Here is a 15,472-nt window from a genome sequence, read left to right on the forward strand (position 1 = left end):
TATAAACACTACACAAATTCTAGTGATGTATCTGATAAACCTAAGATATATTTACACTTGGGAATATTTGAAACGTATTTTCTTTTTTTAAAGATTTTAATTTATCAGAGAGGGAGGGAGAGCACACGTGTGCATACAAGCAGGGGGAGCAGAAGGTAGAGGGAGAAGGCAGAGGCAGCAAGGAGCCTGATGTGGGACTGGATCCCAGGACCCTGAGATCATGACCTGAGCTGAAGGCAGACGCTTAACCGACTGAGCCACCCAGGCGTCCCCAAAACATATTTTCTTGAATTTCTATGAGTTCTTGGATTTCTGTGAGTTCCTCACAGAAATTCAAATCAAATTCAAATCAACATCTGGTTTTTGATTAACAACAGAAAACACAACCAAATTATAAGTCACCATTTCTGAAAGAAAAGTAACCATGACAAAATAAAATAAAAAGAAGTAAAACAAATTTGGTCAAACTTCTGTCCATACTTCATATTTTCAATTCCATACACTCTTACACCAATGGATACCAAAAAAAAAAGCATTTGACAAAATCTAACATCCATTCATGATAAAAATTCTCAGTCAATTACGAATAAAGGGAACTCTCCCTCAACTTTAGATAAAGAGAATCTACTAAAATCCTACTGCTAACATCATACTCAGTGGTGAAATATTTAATGCGTTCTCCTCACGCCTGGGAACAAGGCAAGCATACCATGCTCTCACCACTTCTATTCAACACTGTACTGAAGGTTCTAGCCATCACAACAAAGAAGAAATAGAAAAGGTTTAAAGATTGGAAAGGAATTTGGAATATGACATGATTGTTTACAAAGAAAATCCTAAGGAATCTACAAAATTGCTAAAGTAGTTGAGTGAATTTTAGGAAGATCACAAGACACAAAGTTGATATAATATAAAAACTGTCAAACCCACAGTGAGATACACCATTTCACAAATACTTGGTATAATCAAATGGCAGATAATAACAAGTGTAGATGAGGATGTGGAGAAATTTAGAACTCTCATACATGCTAGAAGGAATGTAAACAGTGCAGCCACTTAGGAAAACAAGTCTGGCAGTTCATAGATGATATGACCTAGCAATTCCACTTGTAGGAAATGGAAACATCTACTCATACAAAAGACATGTACATGAATGTGCAGATGAGCATTAGTCACAAAAGTCACAGAATGGAAATAGCCCAAGTGTCTATCAACTGATGAATGAATAAATAAAATATGATATATCCATATGATGGAACATTACTCAGCAATAAAAAGACCATACACTATGGGTGGAACTTGAAAATACTATGCTAAGTAAAAGAAGCCAGTCACAAAAGATCACATATTGTATGACTCTGTTCATATGAAATGGCCAAAAAATAGGCTTATCTATAGAAACAAAAAGTAGGGATGCCTGGGTGGCTCAGTCGGTTGAATGTCTGCTTTCAGCTCAGGTCATGATCCCAGGGTCCTGGGATGGAGCCCCACATCGGGCTCCTTGCTTAGCAGGGAGCCTGCTTCTCCCTCTGCCCCTCACCCCACTTGTGCCTGCTCTCTCTTTCTCTCTCTGACAAATAAATAGTAAAAATTAAATATAAAATCTTAAAAACAAAAAAAACCAGAAAGTACATCAATCAGTGGCTTCCCAGAGCTGAGGAGACTTAGGACACCCTATTTAATTCATTACACATTTTTTTAAATTAATTAAAATATTCTCAATGAATGCCCCACAGAAATTTAAAAAAAAAAAAATGTTACCTGTTTTCCAACACTATTTATGTCAAATTGTAGGGGGACACCTTTAGGAACTTTCTTTACATCAGATTGCTCCCGTTTTGTCAAGAATGAGGGTACAGCAGTACGAGTTAACCGTGGTTTTTGAGTTCTATTAGAAAAAAAATTAAAATGAAATCAGACAAGCTTAATAATCAAAAGAAGAAAAATAAATCATTTGGTACATAAGACATCTTGACTGTACACATATTCCAACGTATAGGGCTATTTTGTGTTCTCAAAAAAAAGTACAACACTCCCCCCTTATCCACAGGGTGTACATTCCTGGACTGCCCCCCCAACCCCGCCAGTAGATACCTGAAACTGCAGATAGTACTGAACCCCTAAACATACTGCATGTTTTTTCCTATACATACATACCCATGATGAAGTTTAATTTATAAATTAGGAATAGTGTGAGATTGACAACTAATAGCAAAACAGAATAACTGTGGCAATATACTGTAATAAAAGTTATGTGAATGTGGTCTCTCTCCTGTCCTCTCTCAAAATATGTCGTACTCACCATGTGAGATGATAAAATGCCTACATGATGAGATGAAGTGAGGTGAATGATGTAGGAATTGTGCTGTAGTTATTAGGCTACTACTACTGATCTTCTGACAATATGTCAGAAGGAGGACTATCTGTTTCCAGAGCACGGTTGACTGGGTAACTGAAACCATGAAAAGTGAAATCACAGACAAGGGAGTACTATTGTACCTGGTTCTTGACTAATCTAGAGACTAAAATTTATAATCACTCATAGAATACCTCTTTAAGTAGAACTATAAACTTTTCAACAATTTGGAATGATTGGGGACTCATCCTCTGTTTTCATTTATTAAAATGGCTGAAGAGATCAAACACTATACAAACCTAGAAAGTTTATAATGCAATAAACATAATGGAATGGTTGACTAAATTAAGGTCATCCAGATAAAAGAACACACCAGAAAGCCTTTAAAAAGAAGGCAGATCTGTAGGTACTGAAAAGTAAAGACATCCAAAATATACTGGGGGGTGGAGGAGAAAGAAGCAACGATATATATATATAGCATTCCCTTATTTATCATTATACATAAAAAAAATGTATATACTAAGTATACATGCACCATTTTTTTTTTAATAAAAACATAAAACTGTTAAAAATGGCTACTTTAGGGCTACAGAACCAGGAATCAAGAGAGCTTTTACTTTAACTTTATAATACACTATTTCCATTTTGTACTACAAGTATTACTTTTATCTTTGTCTCAGTTTATCTTAACTTGACATCATGAGAAGTCCAATACTTTTCTATTACCTATTTCACTGAGAGGTTATAATTTCTGCACAATAAAAGACTTACACTGGGCACTGCACTGCTCCAGGATTGTCAATAGAGACAGTCAAAATTCCTCCATTTGTTGTGGAAGTCCGCCATCTAGTTTCAAAAAACCAAAAACTTCATTAAAGTGGAAGTTTATAAAACCTTTAGTGTATTCCACAAAAAAAATACATTTTAAAGTAGACATTACTTTTTCTTAGCTTTTTAAAAAATACTAAGCCCCACAATAATATAATTAATGGGCATCCTGGGTATAGGAACTAGACACTTAAATTTATTAAGTATTTTTCAGTGTAACAAATATATGTACATTAAATAATACAGAAAGGCTTCTAATGAAAAGTAACAGTTCCCAGTTTTCTCCCCCACTTCCTGCTCCCCAGAGGCAGAACTTTCCTGCTCCCCAATGGCAGCAATTTTAACCTTTCCTATTTTTACCACTTGCTAGTTACCTCTAGTTCACTATACAAGATGTGTATGTAACAATATTTTGCTATGATAAGGCTTTAGCTTATCACACTATCCTCTAGTTTCCTTACCTACCTCTGAACATTTTGATATCTATATATCACTATTTTACTTCAAATTATAACTTCAAATAATCTTAAATCTTTCGGTCTCTTAATTCTCTTTCTTTCAATCCCTCTCAACACCATCCCCTCCCAACTTTCTATGAAAGGATAGTAGTACCTCTATTCTTTCCTTTCACCTCTTCTCTCACTTTGTACCTCCAATTTTTTTAGCTCTACTTTTATATTCATGCTACTCAAAATCTGACATTTTCACCATATTGTTAACCAAATAAAGTATTATGTGCTTTTTTTCCCCTGTAGGTTGATTCTCAAAAATTCAAGACAAACAGCATTTATATTATTACAATTATGTAAACATTCTTCAATGCAGAAGCAAATAGCTTATGATTATTTCTTTCCTTATGGTTTCCAATGTCATGACTCCCATGCCAAAGAGTATTGTCAACATCAAGTTCAAATAGTTTCTTTTCTTAAACTCTGCTCAATTATAGCTGCCATCGCATCTGGACCAACACGATGTTTTACCCATTTTGTTTTCCAAAAAGTAGCCATAGTTTTAAATAATTTAATCTCAAAATCTGATCATATTGATGGAATTAGAATGTTACAACTCACATGTTGGAACTGCAATTCTAACAGACAATTTTTATGGGCTTGAGGGGAAAAAAAGAGTATGTGAAGAGGAAAAACATCCTATTATAAAATTAAAGGTTTACAAGTTTTCTAAATGCTCTATTGGATTTTCTTCTATTTATTCCCTGAATAGGTTCACTTATATAAAAGCAGTTACAGAAAATAAAGATCTATTTCATTAAAATGGAATAAGCCATTATTTTTTTTTTTTTAAATAGAGTGATATATTTGTTCCTAAAACTCGTAAGACGGATATGTGAAAATGCAAAAGGCTTTTGGGGGGAAAAAACAAAAAAACAAAATGGATTTATCTATTTCAGCCTCTAGGGTTAATATACTTTGGGTCCCATTTAATTCCTTCTGGACCAGAGCACATAGTAATCTGGGCTGCTAGTATTCTGGGAATTTTGAAATGACATCTTGAAAAACAAATTGAAACTTACTGACGAGTTCTCTTTGCTACTACATCGTCTAGTAGTTGTTCTGTGTTCAACTGGGCTTGAACCTGAAGGGAAAAAAAAAAGCAGTAGATCCCATAGAAAGCAGAGGATTTGAATCCAAAAAGCGATCCTGCTCTGTAACTTTATAACCCAGTGTGGTGTGTGTATGAATGCAAGAGAGGCATGTGCCTATTCTGGCAATACCTCTTTGTTGGGGTTCCTATAACAGAACAAGTGGTGAAACGAATTTATACCTAAGTAGCATGTTAAACTCATAAGATGTTGCTACTGATGACAACAAGAGAGAGAACAGAAAAAATAAACCACCAAAAGAACTAATCTAATGTCACAGTCTCCATACCCCAAACCCAACCCCTACCTCAACCATGGGCCATACCTATGATTGAGGATTACTACTAAAGGTAAATGTTCAAGATCCTTTGAGTAAAAAGAAACCACCAACAAGGGTTTTTTATACCTTTAGGCCTCTTCTGAAAAGAAAAGTTGCCTGACGAGTATCTTTCTGATGACTTAATTTATTTCCACTCCTGGTAAAATTGGCTGGAATGTTATTTCTGCAACAAAAACACACATACCGTGAATAATCTCAGCCATTTAACAACTTTCAAACATCCTGAGAAAAAATAAGCAAAAATAAATTCATAGGCTGAACATTTGAGGTACACTACACATAAAGACTCTGAATTATTTTCTTATTTACACAAAGCTACTGAGATTCAATTTATAAATATCTTTCTGTAGCATGCTACATAACAACCTAATTCTGAATATTCCAACATAGATTTCCTCTGAAGACATTAAAAACAACATTTTTAATGCTATTTCCTGAATTTGTTGAAAAACATGTATGTACAGATTTATTTACAGGATTAGTAAAAAGAAAATCACACCTAGGCACATCATAGTTAAACTGCTGAAACCCAAAAGTAAAGAGAAAATCTTGAAAAATAACATCTATGGTTTTCTCTTCCATTCTCACTCAGAAACCTTTATATATTAATATAAATCACATAGAAACTTAGTCTTCTACTGGTTGTTCTTTTACACAGAGAAACGTACTCTCAATTATGTTTGGCTTGACTTTCACCAGTTCCCTTCTAATTTCTACATGAAGTCGGTAAAATATGAGAAAACAAATTTTTCTTATTTATCTAGGTATTTATTTTTTATAATAAACATTTAACACATTACCTAATCTTACTTCCAATCTTAGACTCAAATTTTCCTAGCTAGCCCAATTAACATGGGTCATTAATGCCTCATGTAATGGACAAGTTCTTATTTAAGAAATTCCCATTTTCCAAAAGGTACTACACCAAATGATTCCCAAAAGATGAGAGTTAAGTAAAACTGTAATTCCAGCCATTCCACTTATACAAAAAACTTCATTTCAGAGTTTCTTTTTATTTTTGAATTATCTTCTATAAGAGATGAATAAATAGTATTTGAAACTAAAATAATATAGACACTTAGCAGTTTATCAACTTCCTTTCTGCCCATTTTATCCTTAGAACAGAATACCATAACAATAGGTCATAATTTTTAAGTTTCTGTTATGCTTTCAATTTAACATAAAAATAATCTCAGGTATGGAGCGCCTGGCTGGCTCAATAGAGCATGTAACTCTTTTTTTTTTTTTTTTTTAAAGATTTTATTTATTCATTTGAGAGAGAGAGAGAGAGAGAGAGAAAGAGCACATGAGAGGAGAGAGGGTCAGAAGCAGAAGCGGACTCCCCGCTGAGGGACTCGATCCTGGGACTTCGGGATCATGACCTGAGCCGAAGGTAGTCGCTTAACTAACTGAGCCACCCAGGCGCCCAAGAACTCTTGATCTTGGGGTTGTGATTCAGAGTCCCACGTTACTTTAAAAAAAATTCAGCTTAAGAAACATTCATGCAGAATTCTTTGTAGTCTGCTTTTTCCACAAATACACTGTTCTATTAAGAGTAATTGAGACAGGGGTGCCTGGGTGGCTCAGTCATTAAGCATCTGCCTTCCGCTCAGGTCATGATCCCAGGGTCCTGGGATCGAGCCCCACATCAGGCTCCTTGCTCAGTGGGAAGCCTGCTTCTCCCTCTCCCACTCCCCCTGCTTGTGTTCCCTCTCTTGCTGTGTCTCTCTCTGTCAAATAAATAAATAAAATCTTTAAAAAAAAAAAGAGTAATTGAGACTGAGTAACAATTTTAGCTTTCAGAATTCCCAATTTTGAATAATTCCTGCAGAGGTGTTTTTACCTAAACAATCACATTTGTAATTTTATTCTGTATGTAAACAGAGATAATGAAGGAGAGTGATGCTTTTTTTTAAAAGTTTACAATTTGTTAAATTCATCAGTAATATGGGGTCTAAGAAATAAGGAAAGCCATTACTGAATGCTTCCATGTTGGATGTTCAGATAGACATCCCAAATATCGGTCTTGAAAATGACCACTACAAATATATTCATTTGATCACTTAGTGCAAGAAGTGTATATTTATTCAGGATAACATAATATTATCATATTTGAGTACTTACTTTCTATTTAACTGGTTAGGTCTCTTGAGAACTGCAACTGCTTTTCTCTGTACTTCATTTTGTCTCAGAAGGTTGGCCTTCCTTTTTAATGCTGGAAAATACCGTTCTATATTCTTTTAGAAGGCAAAAAACTATGTTAATCAGACTGCTTTTTGCTATACACCCTACCACAATTAACATTTCTGAAGCAGAATGGACAGAGACTGCTTAGATACGCACGTTAGACAGAGAAGCTAAAATGACTCTAGTATCTCCAGTCTAAGTGACTGAAAAGACAGCAACCACATCATACTTTTTTTTTTTTTTTAAAGACTTTATTTATTTATTTGACAGAGAGAGACACAGCAAGAGAGGGAACACAAGCAGGGGGTAGTGGGAGAGGGAGAAGCAGGCCTCCTGCTGAAGAGGGAGCCCGAAACGGGGTTGATCCCAGGACACTGGGATAAGGACCTGAGCCGAAGGCAGACGCTTAAATGACTGACCCACCCAGGCACCCCAACCACATCATACTTAAAATACTTCCAGCAAAAGGAGAATTCAAATAGAAAAATGAATTTTTTCTACTTTGGACATGTTCAGTTTGAGGTACTCTGGGGGATGCACAGGTTATAGGGAAACATGGCCCTGGAGCTCAAGAGAAGAATCAGGAAGCCAGAAATGTAAATTAGGGGATCACTTATATAAACATGATTTTTGATTACAAAGTGAAAGGATAAGAGGGCCAAGTTCCAAAACAAATGTGTAAGAAAAAGGAGAGGCTATGACGGTAAAGAAGTCTGAGTAAGGAGTTACAGGGTAAATAAGGAATCAAGAAGATAAGCATATGAAATGTACACTTTTTCTCCCTCACATATATAAATTCAATCCAGCATTAAAACCTAATTCAGATTTCCATATTTTCCATGAAGCTTTTTCAGAAGTTCTTGGCAATATAAGCCATATCTTAAACTTAATCCAGGTTACTTTATATTTCTAAGCATATGAGAAGTATTTCATAAACATCAACTGACTAAAAAACACAAAAATTAGAAGTCTTCATTTTCATGGACATTTGGAAAAGAAGTAAATGTAAAAACAGGGATAAAGAATAACAAGAGTATAAGGGAAATGCTATGACATTAGACTAATAACCCATTCCAAGCTTGGTATTCGGTCTTTAATAATAACACCTAAGTATCATTTTATGGGTAAATGTAAGTTCCCTTTAGGCTGCTGTCACGGTTTTTTCCTTCAAAATACTTGCCTTATTATAACCATACAGTTATTTGTATGATAATTTATTTAATGTTTATCTCAGTTCTCCATGAGGGATGTTCTATTGAGTTACTGCAGAATTCCTTACATCTAGCACATAGTCAGTACTCAATCACATTAGTTAAATGATGAAAACATAGACTAGAAAAACAATCCATTAATATTTGCTGAACGTATTCCATGGATCTAAGATTTGTATATACATATAAATGGGGTTTTTAAAAGTGTAAATATAAGTTTTTCTTTCACAATAATTTTGATATAAAAAATTATTTGAGTGGAAAAACTTTAAGCTTTTTAAATTTTATGTTAATTTTATTTACTAAGGCATTATTTACATACAACAACATTTTAGGTTTACAATTTGATGAATTTGAATAATAACATATAATCATATAACCACATCATAATCAAGATATAGAACAGTGCCCTCACTCTCAAACATTTCCTTGTGCCCCTCTACAGTCAATTCACTTCCCTGACCTGATTCCCACCCGAGGCAATGACTGATCTGTCATTATAGTTTAGCCTTTTCTACAATTTCAAATAAATGGAATCACACAGAACATAGTACTGTGTTTTCCTTTTGCTTACTAGCATGATGTTTTGAGGTGTATATCCATGCTGTCGTATGTATTAATTTATTCCTTTTTTATTGCTAAATAGAATTCCATAGTATGGAGGCATTTATTTTTATTGTTAAAATCAGACAAGTGATTAAAACTACCCATTAGTGGAAAATAACTGCTAAAATAACTGCTATATACAACTTTTTAAGTTCACAGAAGTATTAAATGGTTTACCATTACCAAAGTCAAGTTAAAAGTTCTATGGAACAGGGGCACCTGGGTGGCTCAGTCGGTTAAGTATCTGTCTTCAGCTCAGGTCATGATCCCGGGGTCCTGGGATCAAGCCTCGCATCAGGCTCCTTGCTTTGCGGGGAGTCTGCTTCTCCCTCTCCCTCTGCCCCTCCTCCATGCTTATGTTCTTGCTCTCTCTTTCTCTCTAATAAATATTTTTAAAAATTAAAAAATTAAAAAAAATTTTTTTAAAGTTCTATGGAACATAACATACTCTCAAGCTTTGGGAAATTCTGAATCTAAAAGAAAAAAGTTATAGAATTGACATTGACGAAATTATATAGGTTACTGGAAGAATCCCTAAAGAACCTAAACACAACTTGTACCTGACAGGTATTTTAAATTGATTCTAAACAAAACAAAACAAAAACAAAAAAAAGCAAAAAAAAAAAAATCATTCCTGGAGACAACTATTCCCTTGTTAGCACAGCCACTTGCTCTCAGTAAATACTAGTTATATAAATGAGTATGCTATCTTTCCCACTCACTCACTTCACAGTTGTAAGAAAATGTACATTTTTATCAAAATAAAATCTCGTTGATTCACAAACTATGGAAAGTGAGAGATAAAGTAACAACATCTAATTATGGTCAGAACGTTTTTTTTAAGGTGTAAAATTCCTAAGTACATATAACAATTCAAAGCCAATTAAGTTATTTAGGTAACCCGTTTAATGAATAGAAAAAGATAATATGAGTTATTTATATGTAAATCAGAAGTACTATATTTTGTCCTCCTAATCAGACTATCAATCTGTATTCAGATTGAGGAAAGGGTTTTAAGAAACAGCACTTTTCAAACCTTACCTTTGCCAAAATCATTCAACTTCGAATAAATAGATCTTACTATTCAGTACATTCTTAGCATTCTATAATTAACATTTTCAATTTTCACTGTTTTCAAACAACTCAAAAGACCACCACGTAGTAATTTAGTATTTTTACCAGGTCAAGTAATTAGACAGTAGTTAAACCCAACCTCCCTTCCAGTATCCATATCTCATTAATGTTTTCCTTTTTTCCAATTTTTAACACACAGTAAGTTCTGTGATAAAGTTTTAGAGGCAAAAACAACTGTTGGTGGTGGCAGAATTGAAAAGTTACGGAATCTAAGACAGTTGTGGCTCTTAACCAGAATATGCACATTAAAGCTAATTTAAAGAATGAAGTCCTGAATTTTTTTTTTTTTTTTACAAGTACTTATTACTTGCATGATCAGAGAAACCAAAAAAATTAAAAAACAGAAGAGTAGAACATGGAATTCCTTGGTGGCTTGAACTTATGAAACTTAAGAATCGGAAGAAAAGCCACTTGTGAAGCTACTTAAAGGAATGCTTTAGCCAATTCAAAAATTACTCATTGAGAAATAAGTAAAACTTCAGTTAAAATTTGAAAAGTAGCTAACTTATAATGGGTAAATAATTATAATCTAATTAAAATTGATATCTACCCCAGACAAATAAAAACCTATGCCCATACGGACTTACTTGTGTTCACAGCAACATTATTCATAATACCCAAAAATTGGAAATAAATGAAATGTCCAGCAACTGGTAAATGAATAAACAAAATATGGTATATCCATATAATGGAATATTATTCAGTAATAAAAAAAAGAAAAACACCATAACTAAATGCCAGACCACATATAGTCCTATGATTCCATTTATATGAAATGTGCAGAAAAGGCAAATTTACAGAAAATCTACAGAAAGTACATCAGTGGTTGCCTGAGGTAAATGAGATAGGACTATGAATGGACATGAGATTTCTTTTTAGAATGATAGAACTGTTTTAAGATTAGATTGTTATAACTGTACAACTCTAAATTTTCTAAAATTCACTGAGTTGTACACCTAAAAAGATGAATTTTATAGTATAAAATTACACCTCAATAACCTGTTAAAAACTGTACACACACAAACAGGCAAAGGAAATCAGAAACCTATAAAAATTTTTACATAAATTTTATATAAGAACGTGGAAAGTATTCTTCATGAATGACGATTTTTATTTTTTACATAAGATCCAAAGCACTACGTAAAAAAAAAAAATCAAAATACTCAAATAAAATACTCTCTCCCATCCAAGTACTAACCAGGCCCGACCCTGCTTAGCTTCCAAGATCAGACGAGATCAGGCACGTTCAGGGTGGTATGGCCGTAGACTAAAATACTCGCTCAATGAAAATATTCTACTCATTCACAGAAATAGCACAAGTAAAAGAAAAGGGTATCTGACCCAGGATTAAGCCATCATCCTACCTTATCACTTAGAGGTGGTCTATTCATAGGACTAATTCCTTTTCGAATTCCAGTTGCTTTCCTAGCTGCAAGGCCAGTGATAACTCCATAAGGACGTCTCTTTCCAGGCATTACTCTTCCTCTACGGCTCAGACTATTCTTGCCAAAACCTGTAGGAGGTTTAAAAAAAAAAAAAAGTCAATCTAAAAATGCAACTGAAGGGCACACAGGTCATAGGGTATTCTATTTCTTAAGCAGGGTGGAAGGTACGAGGGTTTCATTTTTCATTTATTATTTATATTATATTTCTTATATTACTATTACATAATATTATTGCATTACTTACATGTATTTCTTTTGAAATTACATAATATTTCATTTTTAAAAAGGCAATAAACTGCACCATCAAGGGTTCTGTTGCTGTAATGGACTGCAAAGGACTATAAGATTCTCACATTTCCCTGGTAGCTATACTCTCTCTTGCATTACTTTCTCAATGAACCACTTTCCCTGTGCAATGTGGTGTCCACTAACATGCGTTTACTAAATGCTTGAAATATAACTAGTCTGAACTATGATGTAACAAAAAAGTACAATATTTCATTAATAACTTTGTATTAATTATATACTGCAAAGATATTCTGGATATATTGGGTTAAATAAAATACATTATTCATATGTGGTTCACATTTTATTTCTATTGAACAACAATGATCTTGGGTGGGTCACTATCTCATACCCCACTTACTTACTATGTTGCAATTTGGCTTATTTTCTTTTTTTTTTTTTTTTTTTTTTAAAGATTTTATTTATTTATCTGAGAGAGAGAGAGAACGAGAGACAGAGAGCATGAGAGGGAGGAGGGTCAGAGGGAGAAGCAGACTCCCCGCTGAGCAGGGAGCCCGATGCGGGACTCGATCCCGGGACTCCAGGATCATGACCTGAGCCGAAGGCAGTCGCCCAACCAACTGAGCCACCCAGGCGCCCCTTATTTTCATTTCTACTGTATTTAAACTGCTTTTGCTGAAGACCCTATTGAGCTCCAAAGAATATATTTTAACCTCTGTGGCATGTGACAAAACTTGACTTTGCCTCTCCATTGTGTATTTTATTTAATATATTTTTTAAAGATTTTATTTATTTATTTGAGAGAGAGAGAGATAGCCAGAGAGAGCACAAGCAGGGGACAGAGGGAGAAGCAGGATCCCCCCTGAGCAGAGAACCCGACGTGGGGCTCGATCCCAGGGTCCTGGGAACATGACTTGAGCCAAAAAGGCAGATACTTAACTGACTGAGCCACCCAGGTGTCCCTAAATATTTTTTAATTACAAAAAAAAGAGCATGTTCACTGCAGAAATCTTAATATAAAGTACAAATGAAAATAAAAGTCACCCATTATCCCATTATCTTGGGATAACCACTAACATTACATCTCTTGCTAGTCTTTTCTTTTACTCCTACACACTTAAAAAGTTAACATTTTTAGTTTCAACTATTTTTTAAGCAACTCAAAAGACTATCACAGAGGTAATTCATAATTTTGTACTACCAAGTGCCTAAAAGGTGCACTGAATCAATCTTCCTGGCAACCATATTTCATAGCCTATGTACTATTTTGTAGTGTGCATTAACACTGCATTGTGAATTATCCCATGTCTTTAATATTCTTTCATTGTATTATTATTATTATTTTAAGTAGGCTCCATGCCCAACGAGGAGCTTGAACTCATGACCCTGAGATTAAGAGTCACATGCTCTACCCACTGAGCCAGCCAGGTTCCCCTCATTGTATTATTTTTTTAATGTGCCATACTTGATCCAAAAACCTCACAATGATCACTTCACTTACTTCTAATGTTAAATTATTATAAGTAACACTTTCTGGGGGGGAGGTGAAGATGCAACAAACTTTTATTTAACTCATTAGTAAGAGCATAGCAGGGAAACAAATCCAGTTCCAAAGGAACTCGAGAGAGCTGGATTTTATATTCAGTGGCAGAAAAAAGGAATGTTTAAATAAGATAGCTATATTAAGACAGAAAACTGGTAAATGTCTTACAGGGGGAAAAAAGCATGGTTTTCAGGGTTATTTTTTCTACTGGACAATTAAAAAAACTACCAATTATATATAAATTTACCTCTAATTTTACAGAGTTGCAAAGTATCAATAATATGCACTAAGAACATTACAAGGACATAGGTTTAATCAGCAGTAAATAGTGGCGCCTGGGTGGCTCAGTTGTTAAGCGTCTGCCTTCGGCTCGGGTCATGATCCCAGGGTCCTAGGATCGAGCCTCCCATCGGGCTCCCCACTCAGCGGGAAGCCTGCTTCTCCCTCTCCCAAACCCCCTGCTTGTGTTCTCTCTCTCGTTGTGTCTGTTAAATAAATAAAATCTTAAAAAGAAATAAAAAAGTAAATAGCAAGTCAAATTTACATTTTTCTAGATTTCTAGAGGTAATATTTTCATACATATCTGATTATTTCTTCAAGATATAAATTTCTAGAAGTTGAAATGCTATATCAAATAGTAAAGCAAATTAAGGATTTTGATTCATGTTGTAAAAAAATCCCCTTTAGAATGACTATTTATTCATATTCCCAGGAATATAAGGGTGCCACTTTTTCCGTATCATTGACAATACTGAATATTCTCTTTAATCTTTATCACTTGGTATTTGAAAAAAAAAATCTTGTCTTATTTGGTAGTTTACTAGTGAGAATGGACATTTTCCATGTGTTTTTGGCTAGCTATTCTTCCATTCATGAACTGTCATGTTCATAAGTACATTTTCTGCGGTCAAGTTTTAATATCCTTTGATACTGCTTTTTTTTTTTTAAGATTTTATTTATTTATTTGAGAGAGAGAGAGAGAACAAGCGGGGCAGCAGCAGAGGGAGAAGCAGGCTCCCCACTGAGCAGGGAGCCCGACACGGGGCTCAATCCCAGGACTTTGGGATCATGACCTGAGCCGAAGGCAGACGCCCAACAGAGCCACCCAGGCACCCCAAATCCTTTGGTACTTTGAAAGAATTATATTAAATTTACAATTCATTTTTTAAGAATTGACATCTTTACACTATTCATGAACACAGTATGCCTTGCCACTTATTCAAGGCTTCTCATCACTAAACTCAGTTTTCTTAAGTTTACTGCTACGTATTTTATATATTTTGTTGTCAATCACAAAAAAAGATCCCTTTTCTAACAATAATTTTCATATTGTCATTCCTGGGATTACCAAAAACTACTGAAGTTTTTAATTAATACCTTTTAATTGGCCATCCCACTGAACTTACTTTTTTAGTTCTATAGTCTTTCAAATTATTTTCTTGGGATTACTGAGCAACAACTTATCACCTGCAAATGATACGGGCTTCTTTTTTCTAATTGCACCTCAAATTCTTCTATGTCTTAATGCAATGACCAGAAATTCCAGAGAACCATGCTAAGTAACAATTGTGATACTGGGCATTTTTATTTTTTTCTTAAGATTTTATCTATTTATTTGAGAGAGAGAGAGAGAGAACACAAGCAGAGGGAGCTGCAGGCAGAGGTAAATGGAGAAGCAGACTCCCCACTGAGCAGGGAGCCCGATGGAGGGCTTAATCTCAGAACCCTGATCATGACCTGAGCCAAAGGCTTAACTGACTGAGCCACCAAGGTGCCCTGTGCATTTCTATTCTGGAATTCTAATTTTGGGGGGAATGTCTTTAGAATGGTATCCTGTATAATACTACACACCTGCAATATGGTAACAGGTCTTCTAACAGAAAAGTTTCATGACCAAACTAAAAATAGTTAAAATTGTTTTCTTTACTATAGGATTTCTTAGGATTAATGTGTGTAATGAATCTCTAAGTTGGGGA

General features: G+C 34.6%; 1 protein-coding gene across 1 annotated transcript in view; it reads right to left on the reverse strand.

Moving 5' to 3' along the window:
* FYTTD1 (forty-two-three domain containing 1) overlaps nt 1-15,472 on the reverse strand; it is a 29,860-nt gene that overhangs the window by 3,402 nt on the left and 10,986 nt on the right. The window contains exons 3-8 of the mRNA XM_032406783.1: nt 11,627-11,775; nt 7,249-7,361; nt 5,191-5,287; nt 4,716-4,777; nt 3,128-3,202; nt 1,762-1,888 (exon numbers count right to left, since the gene is read on the reverse strand). Of these exons, the coding sequence (XP_032262674.1) occupies nt 1,762-1,888; nt 3,128-3,202; nt 4,716-4,777; nt 5,191-5,287; nt 7,249-7,361; nt 11,627-11,775 (623 nt within the window). The remainder of the gene's footprint in view (nt 1-1,761; nt 1,889-3,127; nt 3,203-4,715; nt 4,778-5,190; nt 5,288-7,248; nt 7,362-11,626; nt 11,776-15,472) is intronic.

This window comes from Phoca vitulina, unplaced genomic scaffold (genome assembly GCF_004348235.1).
Source record: "Phoca vitulina isolate PV1807 unplaced genomic scaffold, GSC_HSeal_1.0 scaffold8, whole genome shotgun sequence".
In the NCBI taxonomy this organism is placed as follows: Eukaryota; Metazoa; Chordata; class Mammalia; order Carnivora; family Phocidae; genus Phoca; species Phoca vitulina.